The following is a 22,859-nucleotide window of genomic DNA, read 5'->3' as shown; positions in this document are numbered from 1 at the left end:
AAGTAACCTGCCCACAGTGGCACAGCTGCTAAGTGGCAAAGCCAGTGACTTAACCGAGACAGGGTAGCTCCATGGTCTAACATGACTAAACGCTATCCTGCGCCATTTCTCTCCAACGTGTGCTTCCTGTATGAAGGTCTGCTACTGAGTATAATAAACTTCTATCTTCTTTAAGAAACTGTTTTATCTTTCTTTTAATTAAGATATAATTAACATATAACACTATATTCCTTTCAGGTGCACGACACAATGATTCAATAAAGGTACATATTGCCAAATGATTACCACAGTATGTCCAGTTGCCATTCATCACCACATATAGTTACAGATTTATATATACTTATATGAAGAAATATACACCTTTTGTAAATACCCAAGTAATAATGAATGTGAATATAATTTCTTTTGCCTATTTTTCAAAGTTAAAAATGAAGAATGTATCATTTACTTCTTTAGTGAAGCATATCTGGTCCATATGAAAGCACAGACTAGCGAATATAGGTGTAGATATAGTCCTTCAGTTATTATATATTTACAAAGCTGTTATGTAATAACATAGTTATAGCAGTGTGGTCTCTCTCCCCCTTCCCTTCACAGCAGAGCTGATTGAGAAAATGAGACTGTGCAGACTAGTTCTGTTTCCACTTCTCCACTTCCCATCCTGACCCTTTTGTCCTCTTGACATCGACTTTCACCTCAATGGAAACTCTGTCCCAGCAAAGAGTCACCAAAGCTCCTCTCATTCCACCTGCCTCTGCAGCCCTGATCTCCCTCCACTCCCTCAGCTGTCAGCACCACTAACCATGCCCTTCCCTTCAAAACCCCTCCTCCCTTGGCTCGTGACAACACTCCTGATTCTCCTCTCCTCAAGTCCACCCACTTCTCAGGATCCTTTGCTGGCTTTCCTTTCCTTCACCTATCTCTTATATTTAATGGTTTTCTGGGATTCTTTGCTGTGCCGTCTCCTAACTTTTCACCCTCTTGCCTGCTCACAATGCTTATATGCCTCCTCTATCTGGATGCTCCCCATCTCACCATTTCTTTATTTTGCTTATAGCTCTCTTTTGAAGAGATGGCCATCCAATGGTGATTTGTTTCTGGATGTCTCACTAGTCCTTCAACAACATGAACCGAGTACCTATTCAGTCTCCCTTCCCTGTCCTGGATACTGAACAGGTCTGTTAGCGGCTCTCCTTGTCTTCAGAACTACACTAATCTAATAAAACATCCTCCACAGACATGTGGGAGGGATCTTTCCAAACCTCACATCTAATCATGTCACCTAAAGGTTTTCAAATTCCACTACCAGAGGAATGAGCACAGTGCACAACAGCTGTTTCACGCGTGTGTCTCACTTCTCTCTCCATCTGTTTTCTTCTGGCCACAGTCTTTCCCCTCCACACCAACAGCAAATTCTAGTCTTAGCCAGACTGAACGTCTTAACTGCTCCATGAAAACAGTGTTATGTCAAGCCTCCCACTGACATGTCCTTCTCCAGGACTGACTCCTTCCATCCAGGGAATAACTATACACCTTTCAAGGCTCAGTTTAATAACTGCCTCTTTTATGAAGCCTCTGAAGTAAAAGTTAACCATTCCCTTCACTGAACCCACCTTAACCTGGACAGACCTGGAAGTCCCTTAGGACTCATATCTTATTTGTGATTTGCAACACAGAACACATGATGTGCCTTAAACACAGAAGCTTATTCTTATTAAATACTTGAAAAGAAAAGACCTGAATCCCCAGAGGTGGATAATGTGGCTAAAAGTTATTTTAATTCATTATTATATTAATAACACACTTTACTGGAATATATGATCTATCTTGATGCAGAAGTCCACTGGCAAAAGCTTACTCTCCCATCTTCTAAAAATAACATTATTTATTAGATTTATTTAATATTCCAACAGTAGTTTAAGAGCTCTTTCTTTCCCAGTTAGAAAAAAATGTGATTTCATAGGAATAGCATCTATCAAAGGCCAAAGAATTTTTTTGTCTGTAGCTTTCCATTTGGAATGATCTGTTTATGATGTAGGCCTTCATTAAATTCCTGTGTTTTTTTTAAATTTTTAAGTAAGTAAGTTATTTATTTACTTATTTATTTATTTAGAAGGGAGGAGGGGCAGAAAGGGGAAGAGAGAGAGAATCCCAAGTAGGCTCAGTACTGTTTGCACACAGCCCAACACAGGGTTTAAACTCACAGACCATGAGATCATGACCTAAGCCAAAACCAAGAGTCAGATGCTGAGCCAACTGAACCACCCAGGTGTCCCTTAAATGTTCCTTCCTAAGGAACCCATCCTCCAAATTCTCAAAATTCCAGCACCACGTGGACAGTCTTCACCAGGACCAGCCCTGTGGCTTTTCACTTGTTAGACTAGATGTTGGTTTTGCTAGAACCTCAGTGAATGTTTTTCATGAGAGTTAACATTTTAAATCATTTTTTTAAAATTTTTATTTACAGGGAACATAAAGTTGCAACCCAATGGAATCTGGACAGTAGAAAACTCAATCTTAAATAAACTTAAGTATATTCTGTCACTATACAATATTCCCAAATTTTCCTCTCTTATTGAAAAAAAGTAGTTGGCAGAAGCTGACATAATCTCCAAGAGGACCTTTACACACAGGCTGCCATGGTCATGCTAAACTACCCCCTTCTGTAAGAATAAAAAGAAGTGTGAATCTCCCTCTATGAGACCCAGAAGAGTAACAACCTTTCAGGATACCTCTTTAGAAAAAAAAATTTTTTTCAAGCTTATTCACAACAAATCATCACTAAAGATTTCTACTCTCTGTGAACTTGTTCTATGAAATCAGAAACCAGATGAAGCAGAGCCACTGAGTCCCTTTACATAAGTAAAAATCAACTAGATGCTACATTAGACGGGCTTTACCTAGGTTAAGGAACTATCAGAATATCCCATTCAATCTTCAGAGCAATCATGTGGATTAAATATTTATATTTTGATTTTGTAAATGAGAAAACTAAGGATCAGAGAAATGGAGCAACTTGTCTAAGATCAGTAAGTAAATTGCAAAATCAGAGAGTCAAACTTAAGATCATTTTGTTTTTTTTTTTTAATTTTTTTTTTTTTTCCAACGTTTTTTAACGTTTTTTATTTATTTTTGGGACAGAGAGAGACAGAGCATGAACGGGGGAGGGGCAGAGAGAGAGGGAGACAGAGAATCTGAAATAGGCTCCAGGCTCCGAGCCATCAGCCCAGAGCCTGACGCGGGGCTCGAACTCACGGACCGTGAGATCGTGACCTGGCTGAAGTCGGACGCTTAACCGACTGCGCCACCCAGGCGCCCCAAGATCATTTTGTTTAAGGATGTACATTTTTCAAAACATCATACAGTTTCTGAACCTTAAAAGAAACTGACCCAAATGCAAAATCTAGGTCTTTCTACCAAAATTCCTCTTTGGATCTTTGCTCAGTAGCATGTTCTCAGTCAGTTTCCTCTAACCTCATATCCAGTTGGGTACTGGTCACCATCCATTAAATGTAATTCCAGACTCCCAACAGCATTAATAATTGCCACACTACATATTTTCTCAGGGTCCTTTCCTCGTCGGTATCCTAGTCTTCAAATTCATCCTTATTTTACTCTCTACAAAGGCAGACACGAATCATCAGTTTTCTACTTCAGTGTCCATGAGCTATATTTAATTTCTATAAATACATTTTCTAATTGGACATACAACTAGCATAATGAAGCAAAACATTCACTGCCAAAAGTCATAAAGATCTGGATTCAAATCCTAGCTTGGATCAACTGATGAATGGATAAAGAAGTTGTGGTTTATATATACAATGGAATACTACTTGGCAATGAGAAAGAATGAAATACGGCCTTTTGTAGCAACGTGGATGGAACTGGAGAGTGTTATGCTAAGTGAAATAAGTCATACAGAGAAAGACAGATACCATATGTTTTCACTCTTATGTGGATCCTGAGAAACTTAACAGAAGACCATGGGTGGGGGGAAGGGGAAAATAAAAAGTTAGAGAGGGAGGGAGGCAAACCGTAAGAGACTCTTAAAAACTGAGAATAAACTGAGGGTTGATGGAGGGTGGGAGGAAGGGGAAAGCTGGCAATGGGCATTGAGGAGGGCACCTGTTGGGATGAGCACTGGGTGCTGTATGGAAACCAATTTGACAATAAACTTCATGTTAAAAAAAAATCCTGGCTTGGAACTTGTTAGCTCAAAAACTTCTCGAGTTCCATATATTCATTAAGCCTCTGTTTCTTCATGTAAGAAAGAATTTTACTATTCACCTACTGGGATATTTTGAGTACTAAACAATGTTTATGAAGATGTTAACATAGTACTTGGTCAAGGTAAACACTCAACAAGCAAGTATTGGTAACATTATTCCTATTAGTATAATTAAATTTAAAATATGATGTGCAAATTTGTGAATAGTGAAGAACAGTTGGCAGAGGGCCCTGGATATAAATGTAGCTAAAACTGTAACTTAAAAAAAAAAAAAAAAACTTTTTGCATATATATCTTTTTTCCTATTTTTTTCCAAGATTTTATTTTTAAGTAATCTCTATACCCAAAATGGGGCTCAAACTTACAACCCCGAGATCAAGAGTCTTGTGTTCTATCGACTGAGCCAGCCAGGTGCCCCTGCATTTAGATCTTAAACTACTTCTGAGAAAATAGCATGGTGGTAGGGCTTCCTGTTCATTCTCTGATAGACTAAAATCATAAAAATCTCCCTCCCCCATCATTTTTTATTTTGATATTGACTATTCTGACCTGATGCTGGCAGATTTTGCTTTCAAGTCATTCCATCTTTGGTTCATATCATCTAGTCGATGTTGAAGCATTGTAGCCTCTTCAGAATTTCCCAAAGCTTTTACCATCTTCTGCCTGTTTCCATCAATGCTTTTAAATATGTCATTATGTGCATCAATTTCTGCCTGGATGTCCTAAAGAGAAAAGAGCAAAGAGATAATGCAAATGTTAGGTATTAGCGTCAACAGTCCCTTAGGGTTGCTATACAGAACTTTATTTCTTTATATTCAACAGATGAGTTATTTTTAAGCAAAAGTTAAATTCACTTTAAATGATAATAACAAATTCAAGTGTTTCCACAATTCTTACACTGAAAACAATAGCCTTTAAATCTTCAATATATTGATCTCCCCAGTTCTTAAAAACACAATGTATTATAGTCTAAATTTCATGTACCAGTTTGTTAGATGTTGGTATTTCAGATTCATAAGAAATTTTTGAAATTTTATATAATTATTATCACCAAATCACTGAACACTATCTAATACCCAGATTCTCTTTCCCCTTTATACACAGGCAAAAATGCCCTCAAAATATGATGTTTTACGCAGATATTACATAATTTTACCTATTCTTCTCTCATTTAGACAAACTTAATAGTTTGTCCTTCCAACTTAATAGTTTATTTCTAAAATTTTAAATGAATATTTTCATAAAAACGTTTATTCCCATTAAGAAATAAAAATGGCAAAATAATATTTCTGTTAAACAGAAAATTATTTTTCTAAGTTTCAGTATAAAGTAAATAAGAATGATTATAAATTAGTAATAAAAACTGGTTCAGACTTTGAAAAAGCATTTTCACAATCTGTATAAAAAGCCTTAAAATTGTTGAAATTACCTATCCTAGGAAGATTTATGTATAAACACATTTACTACGCTAATTATTTTTAAAGTAAAACAGTGGAAGCTATCATAATACATTAATGGTATATAATATTAAGTTTAAAAATAAAGGATACAAAACTATATATTATGATGTTAATTTAATTTTAAAAGTAGGTGTTTAAATTAGCATATGTTTTTGTACATCATTGTACACACATACATCAAAAAACTGTAAGAAACATCAAAATAGTATAATCTCTGTACAAGAAACTTAAATGTGATTTTGGTTTTTTCTTTACACTTCTGAGTTTCCTTTTTTTTTTTTTTTTTTTTTTTTTTTTTTACAAAAACAGGGTTTCTTTTGGTAATTAGATAAATATAATAAATTTAAAATTTGAAATACACAGTGTAAGATCACCTGGGTGGTACAGTCAGTTAAGCGTCCAACTCTTGATTTCAGCCCAGGTCATGATCTCACAGTTTGTGGGATCGAGCCCCACAACAGGCTCTGTACTGATAGCACAGAACCTGCTTGAGATTCTCTCTCCCCACGCTCCCTGCCCCTCCCCCACTCACACGTGCATGCATTCTCTCAAAATAAATAAACATTAAAAAAATAAATACACAGGTCTTTATCAATTTTTAATACTCTCCACTATAAAGCTGTCAACACAATTATCTGTATTCATTTGGCAATCATCTTTTCTTCCTGAATAAAATGAAAGCAAGCTAGTTGTACCTAACTCTAGTGTGACAGCCACTCCCATCCAACGAATGAGTGTGGACTTAAAAACAGAAAAACAAGAACCTGAGGGGGCCATGAAGGTGTGCAGTGAGTCTCCATGGCATTAGCTGGTAATGACTATTAAGGCAACTTACTACAGAAATTAAAAAATTATTTCAGGTCATGAATCTGAATTAGTAAAAGGAGAATAAATTCTTAAATTCCATAGTTTTATTACCTTTCTCATCTCCTCACTCTTAAGTTTTCCAATTCCAAATGAATATGATGAAAAATTAAATAGAAATTCATTGAATACTCAGAATGCTTTCATTAATTTAGAACTCACTCCTGATTAGCAATCCATCAAGAACCAACACTTAGAGGTCGGGATCTAAAAGACTGTTTTTTAAACATCTACAGATCTAGACTAACCAGAAGGACACGTGGAAAGGCCTTTTGCACCTCAGTACTCTAATAAGCATGGTAGGAAGTTATCATTTCTACATGAAGGGCAGAAATGATGTATTATAATTTCTGAGATTTGTGGTGTCTAACATGACATTAATAGGGTCAGATATGAGGAGGGGGAGAGATGAACACAGAGTCTGATGGACAGCTTCTGCAAAACGTATGGTCCAAATTTGCAAGCCTGTTGGTCTCTGGGGTTATCTTACCCTAGTGACAAAGCCAAATCAGGTTCACCTGCAAAGTGTGATCTGGGTACGCCCAGAATTGGGGCTCACTACCAAACAAAAACTCTGACACTGTTGGCTCCTGGGCATTTCACTAGCACCTCTATTCCACAGAGTGCAGAGCAGACACCAACAGGGGACCAGGGGATGGAGCCAGATACAGATTCAAGGTGCTCAGGTTGGACAACATCATGCACGTAAAATGGCAATCTCATTATAATTTCAGTTTGGAATGCTTCAAAGAGAAATTCTCAGTGAAAAAAGTAAAAGGTAAGGCAAGTTCTATTGGTTCTTTGGTGTCAACTTCTGAACCTAGTTCTTATCCTTTAGGATGTAACTGTTTTACTTTTGTGTCCTGAAATGCATTTCAAGACATCGAAAGAGATATATTAAAAGATCATGCTCTATATATGCATGATAGCCATCTTTCTCAAGAAGCCAAACGACACAGTGAGCAAGGCATCTCTTTGCTCTCCATGGCCAAAGTGAATCTGGACTCAAATTTGCTGGATCAGTTCCTAAAAACTACTGTCAGTGGACTAGACCTACACACAAATCACAAGGAAAACCACAAGGAGACTTCAAACCACTACTTCCTAAAGTAGCCTGATATATTTGCTTCCTTTCATAGCCAAGAGAAGTAGGAAGACAGAAGTGCATTAAGATCCACATACAGTTTTATTAATTCTTTTAACTTTAAATTTTTTTAACATTTATTTATTTTTGAAAGACAGAGAGAGGCAGAGCATGAGCAGGGGAGTGGGAGAGAGAGACACACACACACAGAAGCTGAAGCAGGCTCCAGGCTCTGAGCTGTTTGTTAGCACAGAGCTCGACGTGGGGCTCGAACTTACAAACTGCAAGACCATGCCGTGAGCCAAAGTAGGACGCTCAACCGACTGAGCCACCCATGCGCCCCAAGTTTTTTTTTTTTTAAGTTTCACAAAAGTATTCAACAAAATCAGCAAATCTGCATACCAAGAACACAAAGCACCTTTGGCTCCTCGTATCCAACCAGGTGATGCCTTTTCCAACCCAGCCACAAAAACAAATGGAGTAAAACAGAACTCCTTTACTGGCCAACGACTGCAGGTATTTTCATCAAGTTCTGGTTAAGAGCACTACCAGTCATCATATATTCATGTTGGAATGCAACTTTCAGTATGTGAAAAACCCTTCCACACCTGAGCCTCCACAAAAGTTAGGAAGAAAATCAACAACCAGAAAGCAAAGAAAATGAGCACACATTATTTTGTTTTACTGACATTTGGTGGTATATTTATCTGGCCAAATATATTAAAAGCTCCTAAAATCATAAAAATCACCTTACTATTTCTTCTGTATTCTTCGCAGTCTGTTACACAGCATTAGCCTAACTTAAAATAGACACAGCTAGGTAGACAGACAAATGTATAAATGCATGAATGAAAGCATTAAGTTCACCTTAATTGACTGGCAGATTAGCTACTATAATACCAAGGAAACTCATATAATCAACAGTTGGAAGGGAGTACAGTAATCATTTTGTTTAATCTCTTCATTTAAAATATTTAACATGGGAACTAAAATTATTTAGAAGCTTGTACTGCAAAGCCCTGCCTATTCTTTCACTGGAAATTTAGAATTACCTGCAGTTAATGCATCATGTTCCTTCATAGATGATTGTGCAATGATGCACTGGCTTTAAAATCAAGATGCCAGCACGGGAGGCTGTTAGATCATGACCCTAATGTAGCACCAAATGCTAAAATAAATTGAAATTCCATGAAGGAGGTTTTACTCTCACTGCACAGCTGGGGGACTTGCCCTACTAATGCGTACCTCTGTCACCTACAAGCCATTCTGAACATTAAGCAGCACAAAATAGTTATTGATAATTAGTTATGGGAAGGTAATCCATGTAGAAGCACAAAGCAATGTTCTTCCAGGCATTTAACATAAGCTGGTCATGTGCACAGAGAGGCCAAAAGCAAAGTTTTCAAGCAGCTGAACTCACGTGACAGAACAGACAGATCTTTAAGGATTCCCTCGAAACATACTCTAACAACGTAAGCATAATGTACAAAGTTAGGAAACCAGGGGTTAGACTAAGATGACAACACAGGAAAACATCATCAAAAGCATAAGATACACACACACTGTCAGCACAGCCTTCCAGAAGATGACAACAAAGTTCAGAGAGATTCACCAATTAGTTTCTTGTACGCAACACCTACTACCCAGGTCAAAATTAACCTCCTAAGTAAAGGAAAATATTTATTTAGTTGCTTATTTGATAACTGATATTTTCATACCAATTTTGCCCTTACCTGGACATTTCTCTAATTATCTAACCCACAGAGATATTATATGCCAGCACTTACAACTGTATGTCACATACATTTTACTTCCTTATAATGTTCTATAATCCAGTAGTGGCTATAACCATGTCAGCAAAACAGTTTCTTTAGATTTTAATAAACAGAACTGCTTGAACCCTCTGATAGGAAACAGAGATTAAGAATATAGTGCCCCCAGAAAGTCTTCAACAACTGAACTGGTGTTAGAATAGATTCATCCTCTTCAGATCTTGTTAACATAATTTTGGTTTATTTTCATATGGCATATTTACCTAACCCTACATGGCCACAGCAATGTTTTCTCTGAAGGAGTCCTGACCCCTTTCCTGAAGGTGAAGGAGTGAGGTCAGCAACGATCTCCCTACCATATCCCAAGTCTCAGGCTAAATCAACAAGGTTAAGCATTAGGGGAAAAGAAATCCACTGTTCCTTTCAAAAACAAGACTGGAATTCAGAGACAGTTTAGGATTGATTAACAGGAACTCAGTGGGATTGTTGTTGCCACAGCTTTAGGATTTGAAATGAGGAATCATGACTTTTTTTTTAACAAGTCAGATATCACCAAGAAATAATATAACAACCAAAAAATATCATCAAATTTACATACATGATATGTAAATATGCTTTGAGGCTTTTGTGAAGCTTCTGGGATAGTAATTGAAATTAATTATTCAACTAATTATTATGATTAATTTCATTAAATTATTCAATGAATTATTTATAGACTACATTTGCTTTCAACAACAAATCTCATAGATTTTAATCACTCTATTAATAATTATGGAATCACATTTGACAGACAATAGAAAGTAGTATTGCCTGGTCTATAGCAGCATTTATAAAGAAATCAATGCCAGTAATGTTCTTATCCCATTATCTATGATTATAAATATGTTAGAACGGAGTAGGAGAAAAGCTGAATAACTTAGTGGAACAAGCCCACAATTAGCTGCCCTTCCAAGAGAATTTGAACAAGTCACTTGCAACGATAAAGAATCAATAAACAATCTACATTGTAAATTCAAACAGAGCAAACACTGCTATGAATCAAAATACCTTTCATAACCCAAAGGTGTTCCAAATCCTTGAATCTATACCAGGTTGTTACTGAAACATATTAAAGTCCTGGTGAATTAAAATACAGTGGCCTTCCTCCTGGAGTACACAGTTTTGGTTGACAATACGAACATAAGGTTCTTAGGAGCAGTTGTGAAATGTTTCATGTGGCCAAATTACTGCCCCACCTTAATTTCCCAAGTCAGATGGTATAATCAAAATTGAACAGGTTTGAAAACCTAAAGATTATTGCATGTTAAATGTTTAAAACTATAATCCTGGAGCACCCAAGTCCTCACCTCCTGATCTGTCCTATGGCCCAGAAACCTCTCAATTTCTTCCCCAATACACATTTCCCTACATTAACTTCAAACCCATCTTTTAAGTCCCAGTTTAAATATAATTTCTCCAGAAAAGACTTATCTGCTCCTGGAGTAGACTAGGCCTACCTGTTACTCTCATAGCTATCTCCATTTGCCGCATCACACACTGTAGTGAACACTTCGTGTTTAAGGTTTGATTTTCCTCCCACTAAGCCATAAGCTCAAGGAGGGCATGTCTAACCTATTCTCCACTCCATCCATGAACTCAGCCCAGTGCCTGGTACGTACCACACACTTAATAACTATTTACTAACTGTTGAACACATGAATAGACCTTGAAAGTGGAAGTTTGCTGTGTCTTCAAGAACACATTTGTTTTACAACTAAACATTGTGGTGGCGCCTGGGTGGCACAGTCGGTAAGTGCCCGACTGCAGCTCAGGTCATGATCTCAGAGTTCATGGGTTCGAGCCTCGTGTTGGGCTCTGCGCTGACAGCTTGGAGCCTGCTTGGGGCTCCTCCTTCATCACTTGGTTAGATGACAAGGTCCTGCTTTCTGGCAGGCATATCCTGCCACAAGGTCATCCTCCCTCGGAAAGAAGTTCCAGTCTCAACCTCCTCTTAAGGACCACTATGGGGTACACATGGTTTCCATCAGCTGGGATCTCCCGATCCTTCGTGAGCTGTCACCTGGAGGGAACAATAGAGAATATCTCCTGCCTTCTGGATTCCCAGGGATGCTCCGCATTGCCTTTTCTGGTTCTAAGAGATTAGGAATGAGTACCAAGTGTAATCTGCCTGTCCTGCCTATGCTAGAAAATCAATCCTGGCACCACCCATTTTGGGACTAGATAACCATATTACAGAACTCAATCATGTGCCAAACACTTGTGTATGAACAGATACACAATATAAATCAAAAAACCACTGAATTTCTCTAAAATTCAAAAACATCAACCAGAATACCCCCTTTCAATTTCACAAACTGCTGCCTTGAAGTTACAGGGAAGGTCTGCAGTCATTTGGAAATTTCAATTATCTGATCAGTCTACAAGTTTTCGGATTAACCATCATTGAAAGACCCACCACATCGCATCTTTGGACCCTAGGGTTCTTAAAGCCTGAAAGGGCTTCAGGAGCATAGCAAAGTTACCTTTTTCCTATGACAACCTAAACCGCAGACTGAAGCATTTCAACTACGGACATGAGAAGCGTGACATCACCACTGAGGTACATATCCTCTCAAGAAGCAGATCCCTAAAACCGAGAAGAAGACAGGACTGGGGGAATGGAGAGTAAAAGAACTATAGAAAGACTGTTATTCTTGTATCGTGTGGCTTTTGCATTACAGCAGTAGGCCCTGATCATTCCCTAAAAATGGCATCATTGCTCTCCGAGCTGGGGGAAGGTAGGTAGTTGTATTTGAGAGGTGTGAGGTAGTGGTACCTTTCCAAAACACCCGTTTTCCTGGCAACGAGTCAACACAGCACAGGCTATATATGAGACAGCTTTTGTGAAAATACACAAAGCATTTTTTTAAATACTTGACTTGGAGAAAAATATACTCATGCATGGCAACTTCCTACAAACGAAATATGGCAAAGAGATTAACTCTCACGTTGGTTTTCATAAAAGCGTTTAACCCAAAAATAAACATATCCGGAGAACTTCAGATTGTGAATGGCGGCAGGATTGTTTCTTTGAATTTGCCTTTGTCTCAAAAAAAAAAAAAAAAAAAATTCCAAATCAAGGCTTTGATAGGAATAAGCCAGCAGACTTCTTTTACTGTCAATTCAGCTACTAAAATAAGAATAAGAACTAGGCAGATAATAAGGTTTGGGAGTTAAAAGAGGAAATTTACTAATATAACCAGAACTTGTAACCTTGCCAATAAAATGGCCAGAAGGCTAAGGCAGGTTACTAACCTCTGGAATCTGACCTAGGCTTTTTAAGACTAATGGCAGCAATTACAATACAAAAGTCCAGCCATTGCCCACAATTACTGCCTCACAGGGGGGTCTAAGTAATGAATTATTCATGCAACATATGCCCTATACCTTTTTAGGAAGAAACAGAGAAATCTATACAAACCAAGCTAACAGACCTCTTTATGGTCATAAAGTTTGTCACCTGCTGTTACCAGCTGCCATAAAAAAGATATTCCCTCCCTCCTCTGCCCCTTTTAAATGGTGAGCAAGTTGACTGGGAACCATCCTTACTCTCAGGAATTTAGGTGCTTAACAACATATTAAAGCAAGAGGTCAAAGTGCGTCCTGTGTTACAATCCTTAGTGCTACAGTCGGGGTGCAGGAGACATGGGGGCAGGGGGAGCATCCAACCAGAAGAAGCTAAATTCTTCTTTCTCCACACTCTTCCCACCACACTGTTTCTATCACCAGGAGGGAAGCAATGACTGCAATTGTTCTGGAAAAGCTTCTAAATTTTTCAAATGACGTGGTTTTATGCCATTTTCCTCTGGCAATTGTAGTTTTGTAAGAAAAAGCCCATTATTCCTTTAATGACTCGATACAGTCTTGCTTATATTTGTACTCGTAAGGAACCGTAGGGTATTCGTGGTGAAAGACACTGAGCACATCTCTAACAACTGATAAATAACTGACTTAAGCACATAGTGAAATTACTTCACTTCTTTCTTTTTCTTTAAAGACTGGAAGTTGAAAGAAGATAAGTGCTTGGCATCCAAAGGCTAAGGAAGGGCAGGAGCCCATGAGCAGCACGTTGAGGTTCTCTGTTTTGTTTAACTATAAATGTAAGGTAGCTTTGGCAGGCTGGGCTCAATCCTAGAGTGTGCCAAGAACTTTCCTATGGAAAAAAGAACTGAGTACAAATTTAATGATCCAAGCGTGAAAGCCCCACAGTGCATGCAAGAGCTCCCCATATAAAACAGACACTCGAAATAAAAAAGGAAAAGTTTAAGATCGGATGGGTCCTTGTCACTGGGAGGCATCTTCTCCCAACTCTCAGAACTGAATCTTCAGAAAGCAGGCTGGGAAAGGCAGTGCTCAGCCAACTGCAAGGAGAGAAACCTGAGGGGTATGGAAAACAGAACCCATGCCTGATGAAGTCAGACTTTGGCATGAAAACCCAGTGTTGTTGCTGGTTTTCTTTTTTTCTTTCCAAAATAACTTTCAATTAAATTACCAGTCGACTTGAGTACAAAGGACCTCTTCTGATGTGGAATTCTAAAATTGACAGGCATCGTGAGAAGCTCTCCTGACCAAAGGAAAGAATTGCTAATTTGCTCTTTAGTTGGAAAAATGTGTAAAAGAGGATATGTCAAATCAAATATGCCTTAGAAATTACATTAAATAATCAAAGAGTCAACAGAATATCTGTCATCTAAATGCAGAGTTTAAGAAAAAAAAACAGACAAGGAAGAAAAAAAGCACATTCATGAAGTCCCCTTTCTGCATACCTTTTCAAATTTTGTCAGCAATTCCCGTAAACTGAAGTTCAAACCAATCATCGTCCAGTAGCCCTTGAAGCCTACATCTTTCCGGCAAACTTCCTTCAGACAACAGCTTTTAACTTCTAAAATCCGTATCTTTTCTGGCTATACTTTAAAATCCTTTGTAAAATCCTTTACAAGCCTTGCCTTTGAGCTATGGTCCATAAGCAGCAGCAGCCTGTGCCGGGACATTTTAGCCACCCCACCGTGGGTCCGTCTTTTCATGGACTTCGGAGTTCGCAAGGAATAGACCTGCCTCTATAATTTCTGGTAGCTGTGTTCCACGAGGCTGGCATGGTCTCCTTTTTCTCTGGGAAGCCCAGGATTCCCTTCTGCTCACCTCACTAATGACCTGCAGCCCACAACTGTTCTCTCCTGGGCCCCAAGCTTAGAGTTTGGTCTCAATTACACACAGCAAAAAGAAGCTATATCCTGGAAACTTGCATGAGAGAAGGCAAAAAAAAAAAAAAAAAAAAAAAAAAAGCCAAGTATTACCAACTTCCTCCATTCAGACTGGTTTCAGAAAGAAAAAGAAAAAAAAAAAGTCCTGAGTAAAGAGCCAGTTTTCAAAGAGCATGACTTATGTAGAGTTCAAACAGCAAGGAGTGTACTCTTGTCTGAAGAAACACCCAAAGAGGGGACAAGAGGCCACCGGCTTGCACTCTCCCAGACACCGCAGCCTGCGTTGCTATGGCAACCACCAAGCTAGTTTCAGTCCATTTCCCTAGGTCAGGCTATGCCTAAGGGATGCTGTCAGTGCAACAGAACCAAGTTGTTTGAAAAGTTGTTCTATCTGTCCGGAGAAAAGTTCCAGCAGCAGATGGAAAGGCCCCCTTCTGCAGACTTTGCGGCAGGGGAGGGCAGCGTCCGTGGGCTTCCCCGCTCCCCTCACCGATCTGACAGCAGTGTGGTAATCCACTTCTCTTTCCAGCAGTTGTTTATTATTTTAATCAGCATCCTCCCTTCCACCACCCCTCACACAGTTTGAAGAGAAGCTCACTCCCACTTCCTGGAGGCCTCCCTTCCCCAAACTGCAGTGCAGTATCTCTCAAGTTGTCTCCGTCCAGAATAGATCGTGGGATCCATATTCCACTTTGGAGCCACCCATGAAAATAAAAGGGGGCGGGCGCAGGAAACCGACACAAACCACCAAACAAAATACGTGTGACCAGTTGTATTGTTTCTAGAAAGGTTTTAACAATAAAGTGATGGGGAAAATACTTTCAGAGGAGCGTTTATCTCACTGACACTACCAAAAGTCACTCAGGCTCTTTTCATGTGGAGAATTGGCTTATGTCTGAAATAAAACTGAAGTGAAACTACCCAAAATGGGAGTAAATAACCAGTTACTTTCAATGTTGAATTTTGAGGTTAAATTATTAGTGGCACTCACAGAAACACTTCTGCAAAGTTTTCAGTGTAATTGCTTTAAAGGAAAAGTTCCAAATGATATAGTCTCTGCACAGATATTATGGACATCATTCCAAGGCAAAAATGTGGTTTTGCTTTTGCATTACATACCTATGTAGTATACCAATAAAAGTCTGACAGATATGTCCAGATGAAGCATATTTCTCTGGCTATGCACAGAATTTCATCATAAATATATAATGCTTTTAAAGATGACACAATCACACATGGAATGATGTTAATCTTAATATAACTAAGTTTACATTTTGCATCAGGGCACAGAGCAAAGAAAAAAAAAAAACCCTGAAATTGGAATATGTTATCTCCTAAAAGCCTATTTGAGTTACTTAAACATCAAAATTGTTAGCAGTCAATCATATGGAGAAAGTGATTCCATTAACAACAGAAAAAAACATCTATCAGGGAACAATATACAATATGGTTATTCTTTTTTGTTTTTGCAAACCACTTTTATTTCCATTTCGTTCCCAGCTTATTTTCATATCAGTATTTCAATAGCATATGTTTTACATATGCGGATCTATACAAAATTTAACAAGCTTTTAAAATATTTTCATCATTTATTCATAAAACCAACATGTCTCCAGGGGAAAAATGGCTTTATGAGATTTCTAGCAGAATGCATTTCACCTCAAGGTGCCCAATTCAGATTTATACACACACACTATTAATTTCAGAAACAAGTGTGGCAAACTAATGATTATTCAGAAGTTTATAAGTAAAATTAATCTGTGCAGTTTGTATCCAAAAAAAGAAAAGCATTGGCATCAGCATGAAGACTAATCATCAAAATGGAGCAGAAAAACTTATACAGAAACTGACCAGGCTGACCCTGATCTGTGAGGGCTCTGAGGCCACATGCTGAGATCTTTCAGCAGCAACAAATAAACTTTTTACATAAATACAAGACAAAAGGAACCACCAGCACCACCACCACCACAAAAAATAAATAAATAAAGGAGTGAGCGAAAAAGAACAATCTTTCTCAGCTGGGCAAACTTCCAACTACCACCCAGGGTGCTGGATGCTTGTGATCAGAGACACGTGCAAACATGCAAACCCCCATGCACGTATCAGAAGAATGAATTAAATAAAAACTCTGCGGAACAACAGAAAATACCATAGTCTTTCTCTCAAGTAGAGTCTTACATTTAATGGGTTCTTACACCAGAGCAAGAATGATATGTTATTATTAGAACTCCAAATATCCTCTATCCTTAGACAAGGCTAATCTTTATGAGGGAAAAGAAGCATCATCCTGCATATTAGGGAGTTTTCCCCAAAGCATAATAGGTACCTATGTGCTAGAAGAGAAGAAGCCAGGATAAAGAAAGAGGGGAGGAGTAGGTTCCCACCTGGAATTCTAAGGTGGAATTTCCATCAGTCAAGAGTCTCTGTACCAAAGACTAGCTACCCTGATGGTCCATACAAATGCCTGACATCCAGTCTCAGAACTAACATCCTCTGCTCACTTAAATAAGGCTCCTAAATTATAATTATAAAATCTCAAAAACTAAGATATTGATGAACTTAGCTATGATAACACCCTCTTTAGGAGAAAAAGGGGAAAAATACTCAGTGGGTTCATATGGAACCACTCAAAAGAAAAAATTGTTAATTCTTACCGAATTTTAATAATAGGGTAACTATAGTCTCATGTAAACACTGAAAGGTAACTAAAATATTTTTATTGCCATGTAATTGACATTAAAAATGTAAAGTTTTAAAGACAAATTGATCATTTATGTAAAAATCCAAAAATATTCTATAAAATTCAAATAGCTAAAATGTAATATATTATTCAAAAGTACTATTCTCTTTGATAACCGAGTGACACATCAGAAGTGAGACTTGTAAAATATAAAAGTTAATTGCTTTTATAACTGTAAACACACTTTACTATGTATTTGTTTGATATCTATAAATAAAAATACTTTCTCAGTTTAAACTCTGTATACAAAATATCATCTTGGTAATACACCTTACATCTCCACTGGCCATTTCTATTTTTACCAAGCACCTCTTTGATACATTGTGTCTTATAATCCTTCAATCATTAAAACAAAAAAACAGAGGCCTCCAATGAAAGCAGTACATCACCAGAGAGACTTAATAAATTGGATAACGAAATTTGAAGTAGTCGACATCTTGCCAGTCTAAACGAGTGTGCAAATAAATTGTGCACTAATCCTCAAGAGGTAGGAGGAACATAATACTGCCAATGCCTGTAACAATCAACACTGAATATGCTAAGATTCTCCCACTGAATAAGCCACGTCTCAAACATGGACAGGCAGTTCCACGAGGAAGCAAAGGTTACAGAACCAGAGAGAAGCACAGGAAAACTCAATAATGGAATCAATAAAATCTAAATCTAAATTACTTAATAAAAACCACATTCCATTGCCAAAGTGAAAAGAGCTACATGTATATATGATTTTGGCCAAAACGTTCAAAGGCTAGGATAATTAAGAAACTTTTTATGTTTAGAAACTATTTCATTTAATTTATTAAAAGATGACTGACTTATTTAGTAATTTCATCAAGGCAATAAGACATTCTTTAGGCTTCGGTCAAAGATAAGCAAAAAAAGCAGTCTAAATGCTTTGCTGAAAAGCAACTTGTCTTACCCATATAGTAGATCTTAAAGTACTCTTCCTGCTAAACACAGAGTTCAGATTTTTAAAAACTGTAAACTTTTATAAAGCATATTTTCTATGCAAAACCTAACATGTTTCTTTTTACATCGGTCAATATAAAGAAGAAAAAGAAAAGGAAAGAAAAGAAAAAAAAAAACGCTTCTTGGGAACCTCCAAAGTGAAGCATATGGAGGTCAGTAGGTGATTACAAATAAATCAGTACATCATGGCTTCATTCAAAACGAAGAGCTTCGGGCATGGATAGAAAAAATGTACTTATTATAAGCCCCTTCGGACTTGGAGAAAGATCCAGATTATAACACCTTTGAAAAGAATATACACAATTCTCCTTTTCCTAACCCTTCTAACTCAGGGCTTAAAATTCAAAAATAAGATAGCTTCAAGACCCTAATCATGATCTGAGATTTCAAGTCATTCATTGTCTGCTGCTGCTGTCGCTCTATTAAGAGGAGTCCTCAATGCGTTACAGCTCTCTAGTTAACATCAGCCAACAACCAACTCTGTCAGCTGGGAGCCATTTAAAGTAATATACAGCCCCAAAGGGCAGAAGGTTCAATCTAAAATGGAGGCCTGAGCCCCCCTGATGAAAGGCGGAACTTTCCTTTTATCCCAGAAAGTTCAGGCAATATGCTTTGTACACAAAGATTGTTTTTAACCTTCATCTCTTCAGTAATGTCATCTATTCTGATAATTATACAGGGGGCAGTCGGGAAATAAAAATTATACTTCATAAGAAAAAGATCCAGTACTTTTCCCCCCATAACCTGCAGCCAGAAGAGTCTACAAGACATTTTGAAAGGCACAAAGAGCTTTTTCTGTTTAAGAGGAGTGGATGGGTAGGATAGGGGTTGAGGGAGAGAAATGGCAGCTGATCTGCTTCCGAATTAGCCAACCAGGTGCAGGGGTCAGCCTGTAGCAACCTTCTAAATATTTAATGATTCAGAGAGCACTTTATTAGGTGACTAAAAATAATGCCAAGACAAGTTAATGTTTCAAAACCATATCCTTCCTAAAATACACGCAGCATCAGACAAGAGTGAAACCATCCCAGGCAACCACGCCTCCTAATTCCAGATGTCTATTGACCGCCTGTGGGACATGAAACTAAATCACAAAGGGCTTTGGAGAAAGTTCTTATAGGTTTTCTAAAGGCTTTTCTAATTTTCTTCAGCTATCCGGATTTAGAAAATTAAAGCCAAAAATAAAATACAGATTTTAATAATAACAATGAACATGTTAAGATAAATCAAAACTGTAGGTACTGTTTGTACTCACAAGTAAAAAACTGATACTTTTCTCAGGAGGGCATTGTTCCTATAATGTGGATATGTATTGAAGGAACCCAGAGGAAGTTCAAACTGCCCTAGCGAGACCAGCTGTGCTTCTGTGTATAACACTAAGCATCAGAAAAGCCTGCAGGCCAGTCCATTCAGAGCATAGTTCTGCTTCAAGTCTGGCCCATGCTCCTGCCATCTTCCTGTTTAGCATCCATTTTGGAATTCTCTGCAAAATGACACTGCAAACTTTGACTCACTCATCATGATTCAGATTCAGTAGTCTCACCAATAACCAGTCAATAGCCACTCCTATACTTACAAGTATGGCTCTTCCAAAAGACAAAGACAACCATTCTGTTTGTTGTCCTGAATATCTTTAGTTATATTTACTTTTGATAACTTTATTTCTCTTCCTTCATATGTTTACTCTGAACAATGAGTTTCTACACTGTCTTTTTTATTCCCCCACAAGTTTTCAATAAAGCACTGTATAGACGGCGAGCTCAGAGACAGGGAGCCCAGACAATGTATTATGCAGCTCATAATGAAATCAATAGGCAGATCACAGAATGAAGAATTCCTATGTTTGATAGAATTAAGCTTAAGCCATTACATTTCCTGGAGATTATTAGAAGCAGCAGAAGTGACTTTTAAAAATCTGCCAAGTGGGGGGTGGGGGATAAGTTAGCAATATTCACCAAACATTAAAATGTATATAACTTCTGAATCAGAAATTCTGCCCTTAGGAATCTAATTTGTAAACAGGCATACAGACATATGTACAGGGATGCTCAGTAAGTCCTGAGATAGCAAAAAGCTGAAAACAATCTAAATGTCCATCAATAGACAACTGTGTAAATAAATTTTGGCAGATTTCTCACAATGTAATGCTGTGCCACAGTGGAAAAGAGGGAGATGGTTCTATGTGCTGATAATAAATAATCTCTATTGTATATGTATGTATACAGGCTATGTATGTATATGCCAAAAGGGGGGGATTGACACAGTTATGCAAAGGTACAATATATGAAATACAGATATTTCTGGACAGACATATATTAAGATACCAATGACAGTTACCTCTGAGAGAGAGGCTGGAGATCTAAGTGTCTTTTACAGTGTGTGAAAATTTTACCATAAGCACATGATACTTTTTCCACCCAAGATTAAATCAATAAATAGATGGGAAATTCCCAACTAAAACACATTTGTCTTTCTGGGTGGATATGTATTATTTTTCATGGTGGCATAATTAGATTTGAAGGTAAATGCCACCACAGACCATCATTTTTGCCTTTGAAAGTTTCAGAAGTTTTGAGGGACCAGATGGTCTGACATTCTAGCAAATCAGCCCTCAATAGAAATAAGCCTTCAACAGCAGTGGGCTGGTCAATGGTAAACTTTTCTAAAGGAGAGACAAAGCCTTTTTGTTCTCGTAAGTTACTCAATAACTTGTAACTCCAGCTCACTTAAATAATAACTGTTTCTAAATAGGAGGTATGTAATTCAAACGGTTCTCTTTCCGAGGAAACCAGTATCTATCTCTATTATCTAATACTTGCTCTTTTGTGGTATATAATTTTTTGGAATGTTTATAAAGTCAGTTGATATGTACCCACAAAAGAATATCTAGCCTGTTTTGTTCAAGGCAACTGAAGCATCATTTCATCTTTCAAGTTGAATCCAACGGAGGGGACTGGCGGAGTGAGAGCCAGGTTTACCACTGGCTAAGGAGACGGTGCAGTACAATTAGCAATTTTGTTCATGGAGCTCAGTGACAGTAGCTAGAGAGAAAATACTATGAACCCAGCCCGGCTTCTCATGTCTGGAGAAGGTATGTTTGATGTGTTTTGAAGGTTACTCTGACAAAATACTGAAGGAAATGTACCACTCCAGGTGAAAGACACTGTCGGCCATCACACACTGAGGTCTGGCACAATCTTGTTTAGGACTAGATCAAGGCGCGGGGGGGGGGGGGGGGGGCGGGTATATTCTCCAGCTCTACTTTAAATTTGCCAAACCAAGGAATTTAAAGCAATTTAAATACAGAATTTGAGCTGGCTGGTGTTTTATCTTTAAACTAAAAATACAGGATGATTATAATGTAACAGAGCCTTTAAAAGCACAACACAAAATCTATTTATGCTTTTAGGATGAGTACTGACATCAAAATTGTAACCTTGGGAAGCTAAACAAATACCCAAGTGATGTTGCTATTGCGCAAATATTTTAAAATATTACTTCAGATACGCCTTTATAATTAATGAGATCCATACAATAAAATCAACATCACTTTTCAATTAGACTTCTTTTACCAAACTTATAACACCCATCTTGATCATCAGACTTACTGATCACTAGAAAGACTGTTGCTAATGTGCAAAAACCAAGTATACATTCACAAGTTTCAAGTCTACCATCAATTAGTAGATTCAAAACATGATGTTATTAAGGATGTTACGAAGACGACATAACACTGTTAAATATCTTGTTGCTACAAGATATTTTTAGGAATTTCAATACTCTTGGACTCATCATACCCCCTCTCTGTGCCTACTCCCAGAGACATTGGTTGCTCCTTTTTAGCTGTGGCATAATTTTTTAATTTTAGAGAAAGAGAGTGCATGAGTGGGGGGGGGGGGGGGGGAGAGAGAGAGAGAGGGAATGATAATATGAAACTACATTATAGCCTAAGGAGATTTGCACTTTTTGGTCTTTCTCTTTGCAATGACCTGAGCCTCCAACCTTCTCTCTTGTCTCCAGCCCTCAGGCACACACATTCATACTTCATCTCCCTGGACACTGAAAGAGAGAGAGAGAGGGAGAGAATCTCAAGCTGGCACCACGTTCAGTGCACAGCAGGATGTGGGGCTCAATCCCATGACCCCCAGCATCATGACCTGAGCCGAAATCAAGAGTTAGATGCTCAAAGGACTCAGCAACCCAGGTGGCCCTGGATGTGGCATATTTTTTATACGCCTCTTAACTACCTTTCAGTCAACACTATATACTCTTACAGAAATGATTATGGTTAAAATGACAAGAACTTATATCATTAGAACATAATTTTCTCATTAGAAATTATTAATTAGATCATACTATTATTATAATAGTCCGAAAAGCAATATAGAACCATTTTAATAATATGAGAAAGTAATAATGTTGCATATGAACGAGATTACTTATTTGTATTATTACATCCCAGCCCTACTATATCTTTCATGGCATATATAAGAAGCAATAAC

General features: G+C 37.8%; 1 protein-coding gene across 11 annotated transcripts in view; it reads right to left on the bottom strand.

Annotated features, from left to right (window-relative positions):
* Positions 1-22,859, bottom strand: part of UTRN (utrophin) — a 569,571-nt gene that overhangs the window by 147,813 nt on the left and 398,899 nt on the right. For 9 of the 11 annotated variants that reach the window (XM_078447413.2, XM_060614425.3, XM_078447414.2 and 6 more), the window contains one exon: positions 4,778-4,950. In XM_078447413.2, the coding sequence (XP_078303539.1) occupies positions 4,778-4,950 (173 nt within the window). Of the gene's footprint in view, positions 1-4,777; positions 4,951-14,213; positions 14,663-22,859 lie in introns of those variants that run through there. The other 2 variants (XM_060614432.3, XM_060614431.3) reach the window with 2 other exon arrangements.

This window comes from Panthera onca, chromosome B2 (assembly GCF_046562875.1).
Source record: "Panthera onca isolate mPanOnc1 chromosome B2, mPanOnc1 haplotype 2, whole genome shotgun sequence".
Taxonomy (NCBI): Eukaryota; Metazoa; Chordata; class Mammalia; order Carnivora; family Felidae; genus Panthera; species Panthera onca.
This window is presented reverse-complemented; position numbering and strand designations above follow the sequence as displayed.